The sequence below is a fragment of the Vitis riparia genome, chromosome 19, assembly GCF_004353265.1.
Source record: "Vitis riparia cultivar Riparia Gloire de Montpellier isolate 1030 chromosome 19, EGFV_Vit.rip_1.0, whole genome shotgun sequence".
Taxonomy (NCBI): domain Eukaryota; kingdom Viridiplantae; phylum Streptophyta; class Magnoliopsida; order Vitales; family Vitaceae; genus Vitis; species Vitis riparia.
In genome coordinates this window covers 6,078,243-6,102,664 of record NC_048449.1, presented here as the reverse complement: position 1 = coordinate 6,102,664, position 24,422 = coordinate 6,078,243, and the positions used below count along the sequence as shown (strand labels likewise).

General features: G+C 38.6%; 2 protein-coding genes across 3 annotated transcripts in view; both read left to right on the top strand.

Annotated features, from left to right (window-relative positions):
• Positions 1 to 316: 316 nt before the first annotated feature.
• On the top strand, positions 317 to 2,025 carry LOC117908100. The gene is made up of 3 exons (XM_034821775.1): positions 317 to 664; positions 1,375 to 1,490; positions 1,893 to 2,025. The coding sequence occupies exons 1-3, from the start codon at positions 317 to 319 to the stop codon at positions 2,023 to 2,025; spliced, it is 597 nt and encodes a 198-aa protein (XP_034677666.1).
• Positions 2,026 to 4,218: 2,193 nt separating this feature from the next.
• The window catches only part of LOC117908916 (protein transport protein Sec24-like At4g32640), a 44,347-nt gene continuing 24,143 nt past the window's right edge, over positions 4,219 to 24,422 (top strand). The window contains exons 1-8 of one of the 2 annotated variants that reach the window (XM_034822766.1): positions 4,219 to 4,359; positions 4,822 to 5,853; positions 14,048 to 14,278; positions 14,511 to 14,585; positions 14,692 to 14,790; positions 16,459 to 16,570; positions 17,124 to 17,251; positions 20,603 to 20,722. In XM_034822766.1, the coding sequence (XP_034678657.1) occupies positions 4,909 to 5,853; positions 14,048 to 14,278; positions 14,511 to 14,585; positions 14,692 to 14,790; positions 16,459 to 16,570; positions 17,124 to 17,251; positions 20,603 to 20,722 (1,710 nt within the window). In that variant the 5' untranslated portion in view covers positions 4,219 to 4,359; positions 4,822 to 4,908. Of the gene's footprint in view, positions 4,360 to 4,502; positions 4,673 to 4,821; positions 5,854 to 14,047; positions 14,279 to 14,510; positions 14,586 to 14,691; positions 14,791 to 16,458; positions 16,571 to 17,123; positions 17,252 to 20,602; positions 20,723 to 24,422 lie in introns of those variants that run through there. The other variant, XM_034822767.1, reaches the window with a different exon arrangement.

Genomic DNA, 24,422 nt, shown 5'->3' with positions numbered 1-24,422 from the left:
AACTAAAAATATAGAAAAAGTCATCCCTTCCAAGGGACAATTTGAGACAATTACATCTTTTAGTTGTTTACTATAAAAAGGAAATGTGTTTGATGTGTTAAAAGGTTTTCAAACTACTTTTAGTATACTCTTCTGTAATAATAGTTCACTACTAACCTTACCAGAAAAGAGCTTTCATTTATGGCCTCCTCTGTTGCAGCAACGGACCATTGAAATTCTGAAGGCGGTTAGTGCAAAGCAAGCTAAAAAGTTAGAGGGAATCCTATAACAAGAAGATCTTATAATAGAATCAATACGGGACAAAAGGCGTAAAGAAATGGTCGGCACCCTCATAGTAATGGCAACATTAGTTGCAACAGTCACATTTATAGCGACATTCACCCTTCTAGGGGGGATCCAAAGTGAAGGTCCACATCAAGGGATGGTAGTGCTAACAAGGAAAGCAGCATTCAAAGCTTTTATTGTCACTGATGCAGTAGCTATGACTACATCCATGACTGCTGCAGTGATTCTTTTCACATCATCTTGGAATGATGAGAAAAGTAAATGGAATCTGCACTTCATTGCCTTGCAGTTGTTATGGATGTCACTTGCCTCAATGGGACTGGCATTCCTTACTGGATTGTTCACTGTTCTATCACACTCAATGGAGCTTGCTATCATGGTTTGTTTTATTGGCTGTCTCTTCCCAAGTCTCCTCTACTTGTTGGGGCCTCTTATTCTCCCAGAGGAATTTGTTTGGTCACTCGTGGATATCGTGGAGAAAATCAAAACCAGAATACACTCATTCTGGATATTGCACAACTAATAAATAGGGTGACACAAGAGTGTCCCTTTTCATGGATTTGAACCTAGCTAGTGCAAATGGAACTCCAAATTATCACACTAATTTCCCGAGTCTGGAGGAGACAGAACCAGAATTTTAGGTATTTTGAAATATTATTAATCTAGTTGATGTAACATTGGAAGTCCTCTAAGTCAAGGTGGTTATTTATTTTATGGAACTTTACATCATTTCTCACTATTCAGAGATGGCCTTGCTTGACTGACTATGGTTATGTGAAAAAAAGGCTCACTTTTTTTCTTAGTTTGAGCTTTGCTATATGCATTTTAACTCTCACTATGATTGTCATTTACCATTAGTTTATTTATTTAAAGGGTCTTAAAGTAGCATTTACTTTCGTATTAAAAATGTAGTGTGGTTTTGGAGCTCATACTGAGGATTGTGGAACACATGTATATATATATGGGGTGTAACTCTGACAGTTGTTAACTATGGCTTTTGATGGGTATGATCTCATAGAGGTTTTAGAGGTTTCAGAGGTTGATTGAAGCAAAGATTTGATTACTCTGGTTGCTTTTCCCTGTGTTCAGCTAAAAGGTGGGATGGAGGAACCTCGTTGCTTGGGAATAACAAAGCTTGCAAGGTCATTGGTATTGGGTCAATTAGAATCAGAATATTTGATGTCTTTGAAAGAGTTCTGCAAGAGGTGAGCTATGTTCCCCAGCTAAAGAGAAACGTTCTCTCTTGTAATGCTTGATCAAAGTGGTTGTACATTTAAAGCTGAAAATTAATGAAACTTTGGAATAAAAAAAAAAAGGGTTTGCACTCATTGATCGGAGAAACAGCAGTTGGTAAGGTTGATCCCGTAATGAAGAATGATCTTAACAAAATTAAGTTGTAGCATGTGAGTGAAAGGGGATTGTATCAATTACAGAGGCAGGGTTTATTTTGTAGGGAAAGGATTGAAAAACTTGAGTTTTGTGAGCATTGTGTGCTTAGAAAATCAAGGAGAATCAAGTTTTACCTGTTTTGGCGCAATAAAATGGATTAGTTCATGATATGAATAGACCAATTTCAGAAAGAGTCAGCTCTCTGTTGTTGAATGCAGGTTTGCCAAGTACTTCCCGGGCGAAAGCAGTGATGACTTAGTTTACTTGATCAACAGGTGCCCTACATCAGCCATTGGGTTCAAAACACCCCAAGAATTACGGACAGATACAAAAGTAGACTGTAGCAATTGAAAGATGCTTCGTTGTACACCTTATGCCCACATTAGGTAAAGACAAGACAGAATTGAGAGCTAGAAAATACATTTTTCTAGGATATCCAGAGAGAATTAAGGGCAGTAGGTTATGGTGTATAGAACCTGGAAATTTGTCACATATGGACAGCTGATCTGTGGCTGTCCAAAATGTCCATATTATATGCCTTTGTTAAAAAAAAATTTGTGGACAAAGATACAATTACATCATGCCCAACATGGAAATATATCAAATTGATGTTAATACTCTGATTAATGTGAGAAAATTTAAATTATTTGACTAATTAGAATACTTTTCTGGAAAAAATTTCCCAACCAAGGGCTGGACCATGCCCCATCTTATTCTAAGAATCGGGAGAGTTGGGTCAGGCGTGTTTAAGTAATTTAATGGGCTTCGGCTTTAATCCATTCGTAAATGGGGCTTGGCCCTGAACTCAGCCCAAAATATTTTTCTATTAGTGTTTGGGTTTGGAGCAAATGGGGGCTACTTGTTTAAGTCTTTAAAAAGTTAGTATAGGCTAGGAAAACATGCGATCCCCACAGCAGACCCAGTAGCAAGCCCAGAAGCAGTGGTAAGGCCCAATGGCGAGCATGTGGTGGCCGGCCTTCCACTGAACTCTGATGTGCAGCTTATCTGGCACCTTTAAAATCCGTTTGGTAAAGCGATTTTAGGAAGCAATTCTAAAATTCGTAACATTAATAAATTGTATTTTTTAAATATTAAAAAAATTAAAAACATTTCTTATAATTATTATCAAACACATTTTTTTGAATGAATTTGATAGTATTTTTACTTGAAGTATTTTTAGTAAAATGTTTTCTATAAAAGTGTTTTTAGAAAAATCATTTACAAGTGATTTTTCAAATTTTTAAAAGTTTATTTCGTAGTAATTTAAAAAAATGTTTATAGTCTTTCTAATACTTTAATGATACAAAATTTTAATTGTTAAAAAAGTTAAAAACTCTTCTTAAAATCACCGTCAAACGGGCTCAAGAGTGCATTGATAGTGTTTTTATTTGAAATGTTTTTAAAATATTTTCTTTAAAAGTGTTTTTATAAAAAGCACCAATCAACTGTTTCTCCAAAAAATATTGTAAGTGTTTTTTTTACTATTTCAAGTGATTTTTTTTATATTTTTAAAAGTATTTTATAAATTAGGTTAAATATATAATTATTTTTTAAAACATTTTTTAAGTTAAAAAGTGTTTTCTATAATTTGCCAAATGGACTCTAAAAAATTTTATAAATTTTTTCAAATTCCCGGAAAATATTAAAAAGAGAAAATGATTTTATTATAATTGGTTATCCCATGGATTTTTTTTTTTTAAATCAAATATAATTAAAATTAGTGAGCAACTTACATATTTTCAAATTATTTAATATTAATACGAAAGATTCAAAACAAGTGAAATAAATTTGAAGTAGCGAATAAAAATACTTTATTAATTTAAAATTTATTTTTAATTTTTTTCTACTTTTTATTTTCTTTACATTTTCTCTTTGATTTTATGAAAACCAAATATCACTATTATTATTATTTTAAAAAAAAAACTCTTTTCAACCTAAAATATTTCCTATAATTACTATCAAATATATTCTTTAATTAATTTAATATGTTTCCATATCCATAGCAATTTTTTTTTATGAGAATAAATTTTTTATAATAATTAATTATGTAATTAATAATAAATTGATAATGGATAATAATTAAGATTTCTAATTATGTTTTCTTGTTAAAACTATGTTTGAAAACCTTTGAATTTATAAATTTGTGATTGAAATATGTGTTCGATTAATCAATTATTTTCTAAAATTTTAATTTAGGGATGATTATCATATTCTAATTTTTTATTTTTTAAATTAATTAAAATGGTTAATTCGAGTGGATATTTAGGTAAGTGTAAATTATATTTCGAGGCTCTAATTAAAAATTTTCAATTTTCAATTGATTATTATTAGTTTATATTTGTTTTCCTCTATGGTAATAAATTAAAATTTGAAAATTTATGAAAAATAATTTTTCTAATATTAATTGTTTTTCGGTAAAAAATTGAAATTTTAAATTTAAAAATAAATAAATTTAATATTAATTTTATAATTTTGAGTAACAATTATTAAAAAATATATATAAATATAATATATATTTTTTTTGGAAAAAAAGAGAAACGGAGAAAGACACAGTTATGTCAGTAATGTCTGGAGAGAGAAGGGAGAGTTTTTCTGGACCTATTTGAAGTCTGATCGTAACTCTCAAGCGGCAAAGAGATTTCCAGAGTTAGCAATCAGATTTTCTCTTTTTTCTATCGTTATTAGGTAATTTTCCGTTAATTGGGATTTTATTCTGTTATGTATTTTTTTTTTTTTGCCTGTTTGATTCCTTAGAAAATGCAGGGAGAAACCATTCGTTCTGTACTTTTATATACATACATATAGATATCTACATAACCCCCTGCCATCTTCTTCTTTCTTCCCCGATCTCATTTCCGCACTCTTCCCCTCTCCTGCAAAACCCTAATTTATTCGGAGATCTCCCTCCGCAAAACCCTTATCGCGATCGGCCCCGATCCAAACCCTAATTGTTGTTGGATTGATGTTCGATTGACAGATCCGATCTGTCCGATTCTAGGTTCTTTTTTCTGATTTTATTTAAATTCGTTTATTGATTTGATTGTACATGGGGATGAAATCTTGATGGTATCTATATTGTTTGTTTATTGATTGTGATTTTTGTTAGGTTTATTGGAAATTTTATTTGTTTTGTTTCTCGATTTGTAGATTTGGATCGCATGTTGTTAGAGTCTTTTCGGCGAATTTAGTGTGATTTATTGAAGAAGGAATCTGTTGGTTCGATTTGATTTAACAATGGCAGCTCCTGTCCCCCCAGGGGCACCTAGAGCCACGAATACACCGCCACCACCACCTAATTACAATCCTAATTATCAAAGAACCCCTGATTTGTTAGCTGAAAATATGCAAAACCTGCAAATTAATCGGCCACCTTCTGTGCCCAATTCTACCCCTAGACCTCCTCCCTCTTATATTCAATCCCCACCTTCCCATTCATCAGCCCCTTATTCAGCTCCTCAGCACTCTGCTCCTTTTCCTAGAGGGGCGCCTGTTTCTAGGCCCGGGCCATCTCCAGGGCCACAGTCAGGTGTTCTGGCAAGGCCAGGAATGGCTCCATCTGGACCTCCACAATCCACATTCCCTCCGAATATGGCTCCAGGAAGGCCCTCTGGTTATCCTATCAGTCAGGCTCTGCCCTTTGGGTCGAGACCGTCTACTGGGTCCTTTCCCTCTCCTATGGGTGGTCAAGTTACCACCTCTTCTGGGGCACCTCCCAGCGCATTCGCTTCCTCTTCTGCCGCACCTCCTAGTGCATTCCCAGCTTCTGGTTTCTCAGCTGGCCCAGTTATTCCCCCGGTGGCTGCCCGACCTGGTGTGTTTGCATCTTCTCCTTTGTCCACAGGTCCGATAATTCCCCCTTCAAGTGCACCTGGTGGGCCCACTAGTAATGGGCCACCTATGTTTGCATCAGCAGCATTGCAAGGTGGACCTCGGTATCCCTCGGCTGACAATACAATGCAAACACCAGTTGGCCCTCCCCCTACAATGATGTCAACTCAGGCACCTTCCCAGCCTCCAACCATGCGAACTCTCCTTGGAAGTACAGCTCCCAATGTTCCACCAGGTCCTCCAGTGCAAACGGCCCCAACAGCCATGCCATTTTCAGCTGCACCCCAAGGTGTGCCACCGCCTTCTGGTTCTCCATATGGCCTGCAGACATGGCCAATGCAACCTCGGCAGGTAAGCTTTGAGTGTTTTTTTCTTTCACAAGGATGATTGTGAATTTATGTTTCTTTGAATTGTATGGCGAAATAGTTCATTTTTATAAACATGCTGCAACCTAGGATGCAGAAAGCATACAATGTATGCCAAGGCCAACCAAAGGTCAAAATATATATATATATATATATATATATATATATATATATATATATATATATATATATATATAATTGACTGACCCAACATTTCGGACTTCTTTCCTTCAAAATATGGAGCAATCCAAAGTATAGAAAACCGATTTGCAGAAAAAAATGGGTGAGAGAGAGAGAGCGAGAGGAGGCGAGAGAGACTGCGTAGGAGAGTGCGATGGTGAGGAGGGGGAGGAGGGGCCGGCGCCGCGAAGCAGACGGAAGGAGTATAGCTTCACGGTGGAATCAAAGGCTTTTGAGATTATCGGGGAAGATAGAAAAGGAAAAATCCAGGTTATCATTGTGGAGAAGAAGGGAGGGGTTTCGTCATGGGTGCGTTTGGGAGCGCACGGACTAGGGCTTTTCCTGGAAGGCCTGAATCTATGTATAATGGATGAGAAAGAAGCAAGATGGGGAAGGGAATGGAAGGAGCAGGGCCGACTGTACTCCATGTCGCGAGGAAAAAACGAAGCGGGGGGATTTATCCGGCTAGGGGTCTCTGACCTAGAGAAGAAATGGTTCTGCGTCTTCATCCCGAGAGGCAAAAGGGATAAAAGGGGATGGGTGACCATGGCGGAGAAGCTTACCCAGATGGTAGGCTCCTTTGGTAGTAGTTCAAATACCCAGGTTGTAAAGGATACGGGTAAGATTGTTGGGGGGAGTTCGTATGCTTCAATAGCAAAACGAGCTCTTTTGGGTAAAACAAACGTAATCACAGTGAAGGCGAAAAGGGAGGAATCAGTGGATCTGCTCAAGAAGTTGGAGTATTGTGTGGTGGCGAGTAAAATAGACAACTCAGGGGAAGACGATGACCTTGAGAAGGTGGGACGACGCTGGGCAGAATCGTGGGAGCTTAAGGGTAGTTTAGGGCTGGCTAGGTTGGGTAAGGGAAGGGTTTTGCTGGACTTTGAAGACTTGGAAGAGGCCCGTCGTGTGGTATCCTCTGGAAATCGCAGGATGGATGGGATTCAGTTAGGGCTGGATTTTTGGAGTCCAAGGAGTGGATGTTGGACAGAGGAGGAAGAGCCCGAGGATATTTGGGTGAGATTATTTGGTCTCCCTGTCTCGCTTTGGAGTTCGGAGATCTTCAAGAAGGTGGGGGATGAATGTGGGGGCTTTATCACAGTCGACGACCAAACGAGAACGATGGGCGAGCTCCAGTGGGCTAGAATATTGGTGAGAGGAAGAGGCGAAGCTAAACCGAACGTCCTAGAAGTTGAAGTGGAGGACGAGGTCTATGCTGTATCGTTGTGGTGGGAATGTCGGCCGGTGATAAGGAGGAGTTGCAGACATAGTGATGGTCGTCACAGCAGTGAGGACAGGGGTAAGGAGATCTCACGCGCGGAGAAGCGAGTGAGGAAGGGGTGGGTGAGTGTGGGTCTCGAGACCCTGCAGACGTCAGAAGATGGGACGGGTGGGCAGAGGAGTGGTTCGGGTCGGGTTTCTCAAAGCCCGACTTCCAGCTCTTGGGCCCCAAATGGAGCTTCCTTAAGCCCATCTGTCAACCCAAAGCAGCTAAGAGGGGGAGAAGGGCCTGGGCTGAAGAGTGGTGTGTTGGGCCTGAAGCTGAAAGGTGTGGCGGTTAGCCCAGAAGCTGGCCCATCCCATAGACGTGATGAAGTGGGCTGCTCTTATGAAGGCCCAATGTCGCCAAAGGCCCAGTTTCCTCAGTTAGTTATAAAGCAAAGGGAAGGCCCAAATTCCTCAGCAGTCCAAGACCGAAATAGCCCTCAGAAGAAGGATCCTCTGCAGAAGGGAACAGCTCCAGGTAATCCTCATGTGCCTGAACCTTTTGTTGCACGGGAGACTGAAGATTTGAGGAAACTATATGGCGTGGCTGGGATTTCAGAAACGGATAAGGCGCTTAAAGAGGAGGCAATGAGGTATGGAATGGGATTGTGCTCTTGGGGGAAAAGGGATTTGGGGACCTCTCTTCTCAACTCTTCTAATTTTGATCGGACTCCCGGGGGGGAGTTTTTCGATCATTCTGGGGACTGGAATGAGGAGGATCGGGATGATAATACCATGTGGCTAACGGTGTATGAGGGCTGTAATGAAGGAAGAAGTGGGGGTAAGGAACTGGGAGCAAAGATAAGCCACAGTGATAAGGGCAAGGGGATTGCTGGGATAGGAGATATTTGTGATTCCCAAACAGAGAGAGGTGAGCAGGAGGATAAATGGGAGGAGAATGGCTTGGTGAAATTCAGCCAATTCCTGGGCTTCTCCACGGAGGGGTTGGAGAAGGAAATTCTGAATTTCCTGACCAAAATCAGAAAAAGAAGGGAGAAAATCCATAGTAAAGAGCTACTGGACAAATCTAAATTTGAAAGGGAGTTAAAAAGATTGGAATGCTCCATTAATTATGAGGGAGGAATTAAACAGAAAGGCTCGGTACAGGGCAAAGGGCGTCAGATTGTGATTGCCCAATGAAGTTGAAAATTCTGAGTTGGAATGTGAGGGGAGCAAATGATAGCTCTAAACGGAAAGTTATTAAGACGTTCATAAGGAACCAGAGGGTGGATGTAATTTGTATTCAGGAGACAAAAATCCAAGCTATGTCGGACAGCATTGCAAGAAGCCTAGGATCCGGAAGATTCCTAGCTTGGAAAGCTGTGAATGCGGAAGGGGCTTCAGGAGGAATCTTGATATGTTGGGATACAAGGACCTTGAATATGATAGATTGGGAAGAGGGTCAGTTCACGCTATCTTGCAGATTTCGGAACGTAGAGAATGGGGCTATATGGACTTTTACGGGAGTGTATGGTTTGTTTTCCAAAGTGGAAAGGGATGCCTTATGGGATGAGCTTGGGGCGATAAGAGGGCTGTGGGAAGACCCCTGGTGTATAGGGGGGGATTTTAATATTACCCTGTTTCCACGGGAAAGGAGTAGTCAGAGGGGAATAAATTCAGCAATGAGGAAATTTGCTGAAATTGTTGATGAGCTGGGGCTGGTGGACCTTCCTCTTCAGGGGGGTGATTTCACTTGGAGTGGGGGACTGAACAATCAGGCCTGGGCAAGATTGGACAGGTTCCTAGTATCCCCTTGTTGGATAGATCAATTCAATGGGATTAATCAGTGTAGGCTGCCCCGTCCGGTGTCCGATCATTTTCCAATTTCGTTAGTGGGGGGGGGATAAGACGGGGCCCAACCCCCTTCAGATTTGAAAATATGTGGCTGAAGGTAGAGGGCTTCAATGATCTAGTTCACAGCTGGTGGCAAGGAATTGAGGTTAGGGGCAGTGCTAGCTACAGATTGGCTACCAAGATGAAGGAAATAAAACAGAAATTGAAAGTCTGGAATAGAGAAGTTTTTGGGCAGCTGGAGAGCAACAAATCCTTAGCCTTACAGCAGGTGGAATTCTGGGATAGGGAGGAAAATGAAAGAATTCTGACTGTGGAGGAAATTGAGCTTAAGAAAGAGGCAAAGGATAATTATAGAAAATGGGTGATAATGGAGGAAACGCATTGGAGACAGCTCTCTAGGGAAATATGGCTGAAGGAGGGGGATAGAAACACGGGTTTCTTTCACCGCATGGCAAGTGCTCACCGTAGATATAGCTCTTTGGAGAGAATAAAGATCAATGGAGTGTGGTTGGTGGAGGAGAAGGATATCAGGGAAGGAATTGCTAATGAGTTCCAAAGCTTGCTTTCAGAAGATACGGGGTGGAAGGCGGACATAGGGAATCTTCAATTTGACCAGATCAGTCCACAAGAGGCTGAGTACGTGGAGAGGCCCTTTACAGAAGATGAAATTCATGCGGCCTTGATGGAGATGAATGGGGATAAAGCCCCCGGTCCGGACGGCTTTACTATGGCATTTTGGCAAAGCTGTTGGGAATTCATTAAAGAGGAGCTTTTAGAAATGTTCAAAGACTTTTATGATCACAGCTCTTTCCTTAAGAGCCTCAACAATACCTTCTTGGTATTGATCCCTAAGAAATGTGGGGCTGAGGATCTTAGAGATTTCAGACCTATAAGTCTCTTGGGGGGGCTTTACAAGCTGTTGGCTAAAGTGCTAGCTAATAGACTGAAGAAAGTAGTAGGCAAGGTGGTTTCCATTTCTCAGAATGCCTTTGTGAGGGGAAGACAAATCCTTGATGCGTCTCTAATTGCAAATGAAGTGATAGACACGTGGCAGAAACAAAAAGGAAGGGGTATTATATGCAAATTGGATATAGAGAAAGCCTACGACAGCATTAATTGGAAGTTCTTGTTGAAGGTGTTACAAAAGATGGGCTTTGGGTCTAAGTGGGTGGGGTGGATGTGGAGTTGTATATCCTCAGCTAAATTCTCAGTGTTGGTCAATGGAGTGCCTGCAGGTTTCTTCCCTAGCTCTAAAGGTCTTAGACAAGGGGATCCTTTGTCTCCTTATCTTTTCATTATGGGGATGGAAGTGCTAGATGTTCTTATCAGGAGAGCTGTGGAGGGGGGATTTTTATCAGGATGCAACATCAGGGGTGGAAGTGGTCCTCCAATGAACATTTCTCACTTGTTTTTTGCTGATGACACAATTATATTTTGTGAGGCTAGAAAGGATCACCTCACTCACTTAAGTTGGATTTTATTCTGGTTTGAGGCGGCTTCAGGGCTAAGGATTAATTTAGCCAAGAGCGAAATCATTCCAGTTGGAGAGGTGATGGAGATGGAGGAGTTGGCGGTTGAGCTTGGTTGCAGGGTGGGGGCTTTACCATCTCAGTACTTGGGTCTCCCTCTAGGGGCTCCAAACAGAGCGCCTTATATATGGGATGGGGTGGAGGAGAGAGTTAGGAGGCGACTAGCTCTTTGGAAACGACAATATATTTCTAAAGGTGGAAGAGTCACCTTAATAAAAAGTACTCTGGCTAGCATGCCAATCTACCAAATGTCCCTGTTCAGAATGCCTAAGATAGTGGTTAGAAGGATTGAGAAACTACAAAGGGATTTTTTGTGGGGAGGGGGACATATGGAGGGAAAAGCTCATCTGGTCAAATGGGGGGTGGTTTGTACAGACAAGGATAAAGGTGGGCTAGGTCTTAGAAAGCTAGCTCTGTTGAACAAAGCTTTGCTTGGCAAGTGGATATGGAGGTATGCTTGTGACAAAGATAATTTGTGGAGACAAGTGATCAAGGTGAAGTATGGGCAGGAGGGGCTTGATTGGAGGCCCAAAACGGCAAATGGGGCGGTTGGAGTAGGGGTTTGGAAGGAGATTTGGAAAGAATCAGAGTGGTGTTGGGATAACATGACATTCCGAGTAGGGAAAGGCAACAGGATCAGATTTTGGACAGATGTGTGGTGTTCAGAAGCTCCATTGTCTCAGTGTTTCCCTCATCTCTTTGGTATGGCTGCGCAAAGGAACTCAACGGTTGAGGAAATGTGGGATCAGGAATTGGGTCAAGGAAATTGGAACTTTCACTTTGTGAGGGATTTCAATGATTGGGAGTTGGAGTTGGTGGGGGACTTTCTCCACTCTTTGAGGGGTTTCAAACCCTCCTTGGAGGAAGACTCAGTTATGTGGAGGAAAGGAAAGAGTGTTCAATTCAGGGTAAAGGAAGCTTATAGTTTGTTGGCGAAGTCTGATGATATAGGTTTTCCTGCAAGAAGTATTTGGGTGGCAAGGGTGCCAACTAAGGTTTGTTTTTTTGCCTGGGAGGCGACATGGGAGAAGGTGCTAACATTGGATAGGCTCCAAAGAAGAGGATTTCAACTGCCAAACCGTTGCTTTTTGTGTGGTAGTGAGGAAGAAAGTGTAAATCATATCCTTATACATTGTACAGTGGTTAGAGCATTATGGGAGATTATTTTTGGTTTAGTTGATGTGAATTGGGTTTTCCCAGAAACTGTAAAGGAGGTTTTAGCTAGTTGGAGGGGTCCGTTTGTGGGAAAGAAAAGGAAAAAGATATGGGCTGCCATTCCGTTGTGTATTTTTTGGACGGTGTGGAAGGAGAGGAATAGATTAGCTTTTAGGGGGGGGATATTGAATATTCAAAAGTTAAAGAATTTTTTTGTTTGTAATTTATGGAGTTGGGCCAAATTGTATGTAGGAGAGGAGGCGTTCTCCCTTATAGGCTTTTTAGAGTGGATAGCTTCCACTTAGAGGGAGGTAATCCTTTTGTCTTTGTTTTTTGAGGCTTATGTTGCCTTGTATACTTCCTGTATGCTTTGCGGCGTTTTGCCTTTTTAATGCATATCCTTACTTATCAAAAAAAAAAAAATATAATTGACTGACCCAAAATATTTGGATAATCTGTTAGAAAAATTCATTAACTCTCGTGTTATAAATTTCCATTCTCAATATCTTAAGAGTGAGAAATCAACAAAAAAGAACAGTTGGTTAATCGAAGTTATTGAAAATAATCACGAGCAATATAGTATTTTAGTTTGGTGATAGATTCTATAGCCACATGAGGATAGTGATTTAGAATGAGAACGGGGGACCTTTATTGCCTTTATCATCGAAACCTAATTGATATTAAATATATGAAAAATCATATTCTAATTCATTGCACCAAGGCAAGAGCTTTATGGGAGTTATTGTTTGCTCTTTTTGGAGTGATGTGGGTCCTTCATTATTCGGTTAAAGATACCCTTCTTGGTTGGCATGGTATCAACATGGGCAAGAAGCGTAGTAAGGTGTGGATGACAGCCCCTTTATGTCTTTTTTGTGCGGTTTGAAAGGAAAGAAATAGAATTGCTTTTGAAAATGAGGAGCTTTCGATTCGTAGGATGAAAAATTATTTTGTATGTAATTTTTGGTTTTGGACTAAGTCTATTATAGATGAAAGACCTCTTCCTTTAATAAACTTTTTTGATTGGTTGGGTTCTAGATGAGGGTTGATGATTTTTTGTATCCCCTCTTTTTTTGTTCTTGCTTTTTGGTGCCTTTTGTATACCCCATGTATGATTCGGGTCAGCCTTAAGGTACCCTTTCTTTATATATATATATATATTTTCTATGCGTTTACTTATAAAAAAAAAGAAGAAAAAAAAAAAAAGAAATAACTGTTACTTTGAATGTAAAAATTAAAATATAATGTGTCACGTATTTTGGGATGCAAATGAGGCAAAAACTAACTCTAATTAGTTATTGGGTTACCACTTTTTTTCTTTAAATTTATTTTGAGCTTTTCAGCTAATTTCTAAATCGATGTGAGCAAGTAAGAGACATTTTGGAACTAGAGTGCTTGCATTTATTTAAACACCAACATTTTAAATAAATGCTAGCACTCTTGTTTCAAAATGTCTCTCTCTTGCTTGCATATATGTTTATTTATTTTATTTTATTTTATAGATAAAGAAGTATATATGTTAAAAAGAGTAACCCAAAATATACAGGACGTATACATCAACCACCAAGAGGCACAACCGATAAAAGGGGCTACAAAACAGGAAGGGCTACAACAATACTACCCACCCTCAATGAATGCCCAACCAATCAAAGAAGCTAACTAGAGTAAAAGGACCATCTTCTATAAACATCTTAGTCCGCGACACAAAATACAAACAAAAGAGTTTTTTAACCTTTGGATTGGATATGCTTGATAAGAAATTGAAACAGTGCATAATCTATATTTTAGCATTGCAGATAATCTTTCATTGGTGCCTTTTGTACACTACCTGCAGATGCAGGGTGCGCCCCCTTTTTTTTGTTATAGACTACTTAATATATTCTTTGTTTGCTTATACACGCATGCACATATTTTTGTTTTTTTGAGGATTTTTTTGAATACTTGCCTTCTTATAAATAAAACTCAGATTCTTATTAAACCTGAGTTTGATTTCCAATAACGGTTGAAATTTGAGAAAATTCTTATGGGACTAAAAAATACATTTCAACAAGCACATGGGCATTCAGGGGTAATAGCTTCCCCCATATGATTGTTTGATTTATATTTGCTTTGTAATGTGGGTTGAACTAAACATCTTCTTGTTTGAGGACATGAGTACTATTCGTGGTAATTGTTGAATGAGTCCTCATCACATGCATTGTCTTTCAGTTTCATATTTCTCTGAGAGTCTGGCTTTTGTGATTCTGTGATTTTGTTTAGGTGGCTCCACCACCAACAATTCCTGGTTCTGTGCAACCACCTAGAATGTTTGGAATGCCACCACCACCGCCAAATCAATCTATGGCTGCTATGCCACCTGCTATGAGTCAAACTGGAGCACCGTTGGCAGGTCCATCAAAGATTGATCCTAATCAAATTCCTCGGCCCATTCCAAATACCTCTGTGATTCTGCATGAAACTCGTCAGGGCAATCAGGCTAACCCTCCTCCGGTATTCCACTTAACCAGTGAGCTAAAAATGCTGGAAATTTTTTATTTGATCAGAGATATGTGACATCTAGTTTTATGTTCTGGATCTTTTTATGTTCTAATCTGTTGTTTAACTCCTGGTTTTAGTTGCATTTGTGCCTACCCTGATGTGATGTAGAGTGACAGCTATAGGACTTATTATTGTTGTTTATCTTTGCTCTTTCTGATTCATCATTACTTGTATTTTTGTGAAGCCCGCCACAAGTGATTACATTGTTAGGGATACTGGGAATTGCAGTCCACGATACATGAGGTGCACCATCAATCAGGTAATAATAAACTATTTAAAATGCTCGAATATACTACTGTGATCTGTTTGCTTAAAATGATCGAGACCATTGATATTATTATCAATTTCTTATGTTGCTTCAACAGATCCCATGCACTGCTGATCTTTTGACTACATCAGGAATGCAGTTAGCCTTGTTGGTCCAACCTTTGGCCCTTCCTCATCCATCCGAGGAGCCCATCCAAGTAATGAATTGATTGCTTTATTTTCCTATCTTTCTTTAAGGTTTTGGTGAATGATTTTGTTTTCACTTTCATGTTTGTATATGCTAGGTTTATTTATTCTTATGCCTTTCTCTAAAAATGGGTTTTGGTTGTTCACTAGTTAATGAAGCATGATTTGGAATTTGAAAAGCTTATAAGTGGACCATTACCGTTTGCCTTAGGGATTTGAGCAAGGAGGAATGTAATAGTTTTTTTATTGAGAGGGTGTGTAGATATGTCTAGAAGTAAGCATGGAGAAGAAATAGATCTTCCTTTTTTTTCAATAGGCTTCTTTGTTTGAGGGTTTAGTCATAGTTTTAAAAGGCTTAAGGTGCATCAAGGTGCAAAGTAGTCCCGGAGCCTGAGGCGCACCGTAATTTACATATATTTTTCCTCTATTTTTCTCCTATTTGTCCTCTATTTTTCCTCCTCTTCTTCACTTCTCCACTACACGGCTGAGGCTAAGGCAAAATTTGGCAGAGTTGTCGGGTTGAAAACAACCAGAAAAGGGGGCTGGAAGAGAAAACAGGGCCAAAACGGCGTCGTTTTGGCCTGTTTTTTATTTTAAAGGAACAGGCTTCAAAACGGCGTCGTTTTGGTTCCAAAAAATAAAAAAAGAAATTAGGGCTTCTCTTTGCCCTCTACAACCTGACGCTGGAGAAGAAGAGAAGGAGAAGAAGAAGAATAAGAAGAAGAAGAAGGAGGAGAAGGAGAAGAAGGAGGTAGGGGGTTGAGGCGCACCTGTGGACCGTGTTGCGCCTTGCGCGCCTAAGTGGTGTCTTTGTGAAGGGGCGTCGCGCCACCCAGAGCAAGGCGCGCCTTTCACAACTATGGGTTTAGTGAATTGGTAAAGGTATGTTTCATAATCTAGGAGGGTGTTACTTCAATTTACTTTTGAGTTCCATATGGACGGGAATAAATAACAAGTTTGAAGGAGAAATACAATTGTAGCGATTTTTTCTTTATGGTATTCAAAAAAGTAACTCGCCTGTGAAAAAACAAATAATTGCACACAAATTAAGAATGTTTGAATATTAAGTAGGCTATTCAGTGGCAGAACATGTTACAAATATTCATTTGGCTTTTAGTTTTGAGAAAATGCCTAATTTTCCGATTGAAAGAGGGGATCATTGAGCACTTGGGTTAAAATGAAATCAGATGCTCTTGGGGATACTTGCATACTTGTAGACAGATTGATGACCTGACTTGCTTTTTGGGGGGCGTATTTCACTTCGATCCATGCTGAGGGACATCTAATTCCTTGGATTTTTGTCATGGGACCACCTGTTTGCTTAGTATTGCTTTTCTGGTTGGTTACTCTGTCTTGTTCCTGACTTGCTTGTTTCTAGGTTGAAGACCTTTTCTGGCCCTTTTTGATCTCCTTTTTTGAATTGCTTTACATATTCTTTCTCCTTCAATATGGTTCTACTTATAACATAAAATAATGTCTGAATATGCGATCTTTGCTTCACAGGAAAATGGGAAATTTTCTCTTTTTGTGGGAAGTAGTTCTGAATTTGCCAAAAAATGCACAATGTATTGGGAAGATAAAATCCCAATAGTTTATTGCATTGGCTATATAAAATAAGATATTCAATCATGCAGTGTAGTTCTCATTTGAGTCATTTTACATTAACTTTCTTCTTTTAGGTTGTGGATTTTGGAGAAAGTGGTCCTGTTCGATGCTCCCGTTGCAAAGGTTACATTAATCCCTTCATGAAGTTTATTGATCAGGGAAGGCGTTTCATCTGTAACTTATGTGGTGAGTATAAGCTGTTTCTGTATTCTATTTATTTATTTATTTCTTTTATATTTTATCCATTCTGGAATTTTTTTTTCTTTTATTTCCATTTTTGTAATTTAATCTATTTGATTGTTTTTAAGTTTCCTGAAATATATTACATTTAGGCTTTATTGTTGTCAAGATTTTCTTTTGTTGTTATAGTTACATTTTTTATTTGAAGATTAGTAGCCGTGATCTATTCACCAATCATTGTTAAATTTTGCTTAAAAAGTTATTGGACTTGTCATCTTGATTCAATTGTAGTGATGTGTTATGGAAATGTCTCTAAATCTTGGTTATTTCTTTTGGGAATGCATAGATCCCTATTGTCATATGCACACTGCCATAATTGTGTGGAGCTTTTCCAATTCTATGTTCCTTGTTATTGACATACAAAAAAAGCCCTATATTTTCAAATAAATCCTATCACTCATTAGGATCATTAGAACTTTTCTTTGAAAATAATTTGCACTTCTCTTACTCAACAGTTATTAAGGTTGTATTTTTATGATACCTACCATTTTCTTTGCAGGATTTACTGATGAAACACCTCGTGACTACCATTGCAATTTGGGGCCAGATGGTAGGCGTAGAGATGCTGAGGAAAGGCCTGAGCTATGTAGAGGAACAGTGGAATTTGTTGCTTCAAAGGAATACATGGTTAGTTAAATTTTAAAGTTTGCGGGTTTTATATTAATTACCATTGTCTTTTTCTATCATGTGAAAAGAGAATTTTTCTCTCTGTTGGGTTGGAGGTTGGGGTTTATTGAATGCCAACCATAGTCATGGGAAATAGAGTTTGAGGGTAGAAACCAATGAAACCAAACTACACTGACCCCACAACACTGCACCTGTCTAAATTTTTTAAAAGAAGTCTAATTCCAGACATGTGGCTGAAACTGGTGGGATATATTGTAGACGTATTCTAGGATGGCTTTTTTTTCCTTAGTGTGGAAAGATTAAAACTGTTCAGATAAAATTTAATTTGTAAAAATTGTGAATAAGAAAACCTTGTTTTAGGGTAGCTTTTTGCTTTTGGCTTTCTAGGGGTCAATGGATTCCTTGAGTGGGGCTTAGTGGAAGCTAGGGGAGTAGTTGTTTTATGGGATAGTTGGGTTTTAGAGGTTATCGAGATGGAGAGGTGTGTGCCTTTTCCATTTCTTGCCAATTCATGAGCTATGAGGATAATTTTGTATGGATTTTTACTAAGGTGTATGGGCCTTTTCTTAGGGGGCAGAGAGAGGACTTTTGGGAAGAATTGACTGACATTTGAGGGTTTTGAACTGATCCTTGGTGTGTCCATGAAGCTGTCAATATGCTAAGATTCTGAGGGAAAAGAGGAAGTGTCCCAAGTGTTCATCTACTATGAGGTGATTCTTGGACAGAACTGAGGAGCTTAATTTGCATGATCTATTGTGGAAAGCCTTGCTTTTTTCTAGGCTTTTTCTTTATTTTTTGGTGCTTGGGTTGGTTTTTTTGTGTATACTGCCTGTATACGTTGGGTACGCCCCCTTTTTTTGGTGCTTCTTAATACAAGCTTTTGTCTATATAAAAAAAAGGACTCCATTTCTCCCATCTCCCAATCATTAAGATGTCTTGAGAAGCTAGGACTCCAACTACCCATCTCCCCACCCTCCTCCCAAGCTTTTGACACCCAACCATCTTTATCAACTGCCAAAAGGAATTAATTAGGGAAAGCTTCTTTCAACGTTTGGTCCTCATACCACAAGTCCTTCCAAAACTTAACCCTCGTCTCATTCCCTACTATGAAGCGAGATCTACATCGTATGCCCTCCCATTCACTTCTAATGGTTTTCCACACCCCCACACCATAGCCTCCTCTCACTTCTCTCGGACACCACCCCTCTTCCTTCTAAACCAAACTAGCCGATGATGACTTGTTTCCAAAGGGACTCCTTTTCTTTAGCAAATCTCCAACTCCACTTCCTAAGCAAAGCTTTGTTAAGGGCCACAAGACTACGAATTCCTAGGTCTCTCTCCTTCTTATTAGCACAAACTATTTTCCAATTCACCAAATGAAGCCTTTTCTCTAAGGCACCACTGCCCCATAAATATTCTCTTTGGATCTTTTTGAGTCTTGCACACACTTTTTGAGGAATGATAAAAAGAGACATGAAATAAATCGGAAGACTTGATAGGGTGCTTTTGATCAAGGTAAGCCTTCGGCCCTTAAAGAGATATTGTCTCTTCCACATTGTTAATATTTTGCTTCCTTATTGATAATTAAGCAAAAATTTCTATAAATAAAATTACCTAATTAAATAGAAAAGCTCTTATTTGGCTTAAAAAAGAGCTTTTGATTTCCCATAACTCATTCCAAATGGGACATTTGGGGTTTCCAATTAGTGTAGAGGTTGAAGCATAATTGTGTCCTTCTCCTATTTGTTCTATTTTAATTTTTTTTATTTATTTTGAAGATTTTGCATGCCAACGTGTTCATATTGTGTGAAATCCATTCCCCATATCAATTTAGGTGCAATATAGGCTGTCATACCATTTTCTTGAGGATCATTTTTTTTTTTTTTGGACAGGCAAAGATACAGAAAAAATATATATTAATAAGAAGAGGGCGCCTAACGATTGACCCAAAGCATATAGGAAGTATGCAACAAGTGCCTAAAGGCAAAAGCAAAAGAGAGAGGGGATAAAAAAACACAGCCGCCCTCAACTAGAGCCCAACCAATCAAAAAAGTTGATTAAAGAATTAGACCCTTCATCTATACACGACTTAGCCCACTACCAAAAGTTACTAACTAAAGAATATTTCAACCTTTGAATTGAGAACTCCTCATTTTCAAAAGTAATCCTATTTCTTTCCTTCTAAACCGTCCAAAAGAGACACAAAGGGGCTGCTCTCCAAACCTTTCTTCTCTTCTTGCTCACAAACGAGCCATGCCACCCAAGAAGGACCTCTTTAACTGACGAATGAAGAACCCACGACACACTAAAAAGGGTAAACAACAAGTCCCACAAAACCTTAGCCTTGATGCAGTGAATTAGAAGGTGATCAATGATCTTTTCAGCAGTACAACACAACAAATGAGCCATTTTCTTGAGGATCATGTTCCCCTTTCTAAAAGAAATCAGACAAACGTTAACCCTTTACTGATACTGGCAATAAGATGTGAGAATAATCCTCAGTTACAAGCCAATTCAACATAGAATAAAGACTAACATATACCAAGAATGCTATTTAGTGGGCAATGTTCTGCATTACTTAGATTATTAAAGACAAAAGAATAGAATAAAGAAAATGTTGAGGTTTTCCTTCCTGTTGGTTGGAGATAAGGCTATGGCCTGTAATGAGAGTCCAAAATAATGGTGCAACATGCTGGCCTATGTTTTTGGTTTTTTGTTTTCTATTGTTTAGTGTCCAGAATAATGGGTGCAACATGCTGCCTTATGCTCTTGGATTTTTCTTTGCATTTTGTTACTTATTGAAGGTTGCTTTGTATGATATCACTAGCCCAAAATGAATTGAGGAAATGATTTTCTATTTTGCTCTTTTCTGTCATAGGACATTTTCTGTTTATTTTAACTCTTCCACCTATTTTGGAAGCTATATTGGGTCACCCATATGCAAATCGGTACTCTGTTAAAGAGTTCGAAATGGAAACCAAAAGAATAATATTTTTGGAACTGAACTTGTTGGCAGTGACATGCTGCGTAAATTTTCTATTTAAAACCAGTTTGTTTTTAGGAAGGGAAGCCCCTTGAACATTTTCTCTAACTTGTGGAAAGTTTATATCGTGTTCAAATCTTGTTGTGGGGATTCATTATCACAAGAACATCTATAGCCTAACTTTTATATTCTGTGTTATATGGTCATTCAATCTTACCTAATGTTGTATTAACTGGTGGAGAATGGCTGCCTATTGTTTTGTTGGGAAATCATTCCTCCTGTTCTTGTTTCATTGAAGTTGTTCTTTGGTATGGTGGTTTTTGGGTCTAAAGATAAGTAATTCTTTGCATGCTTTGTCTTATTTCCAGGTGCGTGAGCCAATGCCTGCTGTGTTTTTCTTTCTGATCGATGTATCAATGAATGCAATACAGACTGGTGCAACTGCAGCAGCTTGCAGTGCAATCACTCAAGTTATCACTGATCTTCCTGTGAGTTCTATATCTGTTTGTGGAAATTGTACCGTTTGATTTTGCTTTCTTATAAGTGTGTTAGACAGCCATCATCTATTTAGTGTTCCTGCTCTAAAATTGTCAATTTTTTATTTTGGATCCTTTATTTTTTCTACTCAAGTAATTGTCAGAAAAGTGTTATTTATTTCATTATTGAAGGAAGAAAACCAATTTGAGTTAATTGCAAGGTGAAGGGCTAGCAATTACTCTCTCTTGGGAGCCAAAAACCTGCACAGATGGTGAAACATCTTGTCCTAATATCCTGAATGAAGTATAAGCTAGGTTTTTGAAGTCATACAGGGCAGACAACTGATAGAACAGCAGCTCCTATGTTTCACTGCCAAGTACTCAAATCGTATTTTGCATCTCCCCTTGATTCATCAGTGGATTTGTTAAACAAAAGGACCCTGAATTGATTTAGTATACCACAAAAAGATGGAGAGGGGCAGTATGATCTATTGTACTGTTGGTTAACTAGGTTTCAGTAATGTAATCTCTAGGACTACAACCCCTGCTAGGAAGTGGTTATGGAGATTCCCTAAAGAGCAGCACTTGTTTTAACATACCATGATCCAAAGAAATCATGGTCTAGATAATTATGGTTGGAATGCAAAGAAATGCATAAAGCTAATGTAGACCTTGGAAGTTCATTTGAAATGCTAAAGGGTGTAACGAGTTGTCTCCTTTTGTCTAATTGCTGTGAGCAATGGGTATTGGATTAGATTTGGGGAGCAACCTTAGTGGTAAAGGGGAGGGATGTACCTTTGTCTACCTCTTTTGTCATCTCTATTGTCTATAGATACCATGTCCATACAAGTACTTTAAACCTTAGATATTCAACTTGGATTTAGTTTTCTGCCTTTGAATTCACATCCACTAATTTTACTGAGAATTCTGCTTCTTCCTTTGGGCCAATGCTTTTTCTTCGAGGCATTTATTCCCTCTTATTCTCCATTTGGTTGGTGAAAGATGGATGAAAAGAAAGTCAATTTCAAAGCACCAACGCTACCTTCATTGCTTTGGTGCCAGAAAAGAGTCAAACCAATATAATCTCACACTTTAGAACTATCAATCTGGTTACCAGTCTGTACAAGATCATAGCCGAGGTACTATTAGGGCAGTTGTATAAAGTTCTCCAAGATACCATTTTCATGTCTCAAGGAGCTTTTGTTGAGGGGAGGCAAATTTTGGATGCTGTATTAATCGCAAATGAGTTGGTGTATGAGAAAAGGAGATCAAGAGAGGAAGGGGTAGTTTTCAAAATTGATTTTGAAAAGGCCTATGATCATGTTGATTGGGGCTTTTTGGACCATGTACTTGAAAGAAAAGGTTTCAATTCAAGATGGAGATCTTGGATAAGGGAATGTTTATCTTCAACAACTTTTGTGGTCTTAGTGAATGGAAATGCCAAGGGTTGGGTTAAGGCACATAAAGGCTTAAGACAAGGAGATCCTCTTTCCTCTTTTCTTTTTACCATTGTGGCTGATGTTTTAAGTAGGTTGATAGTGAGAGCGGAGGAGAGAGACTTATTTGAGGGGTTTCTAATGGGCAGAAATAGGACTAGAGGGTCTCATTTACAATTTGTTGACGACACTATCTTTTTTTCTAGAGCTTCCTTGGAAGAGCTACAAACTTTTAAGCTAATTTTGTTTGTTTTTGGGCGCTTGTTAGGGCTAAGAATCAATCTAAATAAGAACACTCTTTCTGGAATCAACATGAGTCAAGATCAAACCTTTAGAATGGCTTTGATGCTTCATTGTGCAATATCTGTTGACCTATAATGTATTTGGGTCTCCCTTTTTTTTTGGGGGGGGGGGTTGGGGGAGGATCCAAAATCAAGCTCATTTTGGGATCCAGTGGTTGATAGAGTCTTTAGGAGGTTGGATGGGTGGAAAAAAGTCTTTTTGTTCTCAGGAAGTAGAATTACCTTAATTTAGTCTTGTTTGTTGCACATCCTAAGCCACTTTTTATCCCTTTTTCAGATTCCAACATCAATAGCTTCAAGGATTTAAAAAATGCAAAGAGATTTCTTATGATTGGGTTTTGGGGAGGGTAAAAGGGATCATTTGGTCGGGTGGGATCTAATGTGTAGGCCTAAGGAGTTTGGTGGTTTAGGATTTGGGAAAATTGCCTTGAGGAATCAAGCTTTATTAGGTAAGTGGCTTTGGAGATATCTTTTTGGGCTTCTTTCATTTCAACTTTCAAGGGCATTCCCCTTAATTTGGTTCAACTAGATTGGCTAGTGGTGTGTAGCTCCAAGGGTGTGGGTTAGTAAGGAGAGGTTGCTTTTTGTAATTACTATATAGCTTTTTACTCTTGGTATTCAATTTGTTTAGCTTTCATTTATGGGAGGATTCCTCATCTATTTTTTTTTTTTTTTGTATTTCTTATTTTCTAATTCAATTTAATTCATTGTTGTTTCCTATTAAAAAAAAAAAGGTGGCTTTGGAGATATCCTAAGGACGGTTTTAGTCTTTTGCATCAAGTTATTTTGAGTATCTACGAGATACATCCTAATGGTTGGGATGCCAATGACATAGTTAGATGGTCATATCGTTTCCCTTAGAAGACTATTGCACTTATTTTCCAAGTCTTTTCTACACACATCGGCTTTGTGGTGGGTGATGAGATCAAATTTTTTTTTTTTTTTGGAAAAATTTATGGTGGGGAGGACCAACCTTTGTGTTCACAATTTCCAAGACTTTTTAGAGTCACCACAAATAGAAATCAATCGATTTAAGCTATTTTAGGTAATGATGCCTTTTTGTTTTGGGATCTTATTTTCTATTGTAACCTAACTGATTTGGAGAGGTTTTTTATTTTTTATTTTTATTTATTTTATAAGTAAGAAATAGAGAGTATTAAAAAATGTAAAGAGCGCACAAAAGTACACAGGTAGTATATAAAGAGCACCAAAAAATGATAAAGAAGGTACAAAAAATACTCCTTTCCTCAACAAATGCCCAACCATTCTAAGAAATCAACCAAAGGCATATAGCCTCCACCAATGTACACCTTAACCCACGTAGAGAAGTTGTTAAGAAAGATGTTTTTTTATCCTTTGAGAAGACAATTCCTCACTTTCAAAACATCTTCTATTCCTTTCCTTCCAGATCGTCCAAAAAATACATGAAGTAGCAACTCTCCAAGTCTTAATATGCCTTTTGCCAACAAAAGAACCATGTTACCCTAGAAGAGTCTCCCTAATCGACTTTTAGATAATCCACTGAATACCGAAAATGGAGAACACCAACTGCCATAAACTCCTCGCCATATCACATGTAGGAGAATAAGATCAATAGACTCTAACTCCTCTTTGCACAAGGCACACCTTGACCAACGTCCACCCTTTTCTTTGTAGTTGATCCAAAGTCAACGCCTTTCCCCAACATGCCTCTCAAGTGAAAAAACTCACATTTGAAGGAATCCAAGAGTTCCAAATAATCTGTAATGGGAAAGGGATGACACATCCTGTCTTCAACAAAGAATAAAGCTCTCTCATAGAAAAGACCCCTTTACTATCTCCTTTCCAAACCATTGTGTCCTCCTCCGCCCTTTTCATTGTTTGTCCTTGGAGTTTGAGTAAAAACTGCTCCATGACAACCAACTCCCAATCATTTAGATTCTTTACAAAACGGATGTTCCAACTACCTCCTTTCCCTATGTGCTCCCACAAATA

Bases quoted from the DNA above. Each gene is read 5' to 3' on its own strand.
- LOC117908100 (XM_034821775.1), top strand. From the start codon at position 317: ATGGTCGGCACCCTCATAGTAATGGCAACATTAGTTGCAACAGTCACA. The intron at 665-1,374 runs GTTTGTTTTATT...CCCTGTGTTCAG, and splicing joins CAATGGAGCTTGCTATCATG to CTAAAAGGTGGGATGGAGGA. The intron at 1,491-1,892 runs GTGAGCTATGTT...TGTTGAATGCAG, and splicing joins TTGAAAGAGTTCTGCAAGAG to GTTTGCCAAGTACTTCCCGG.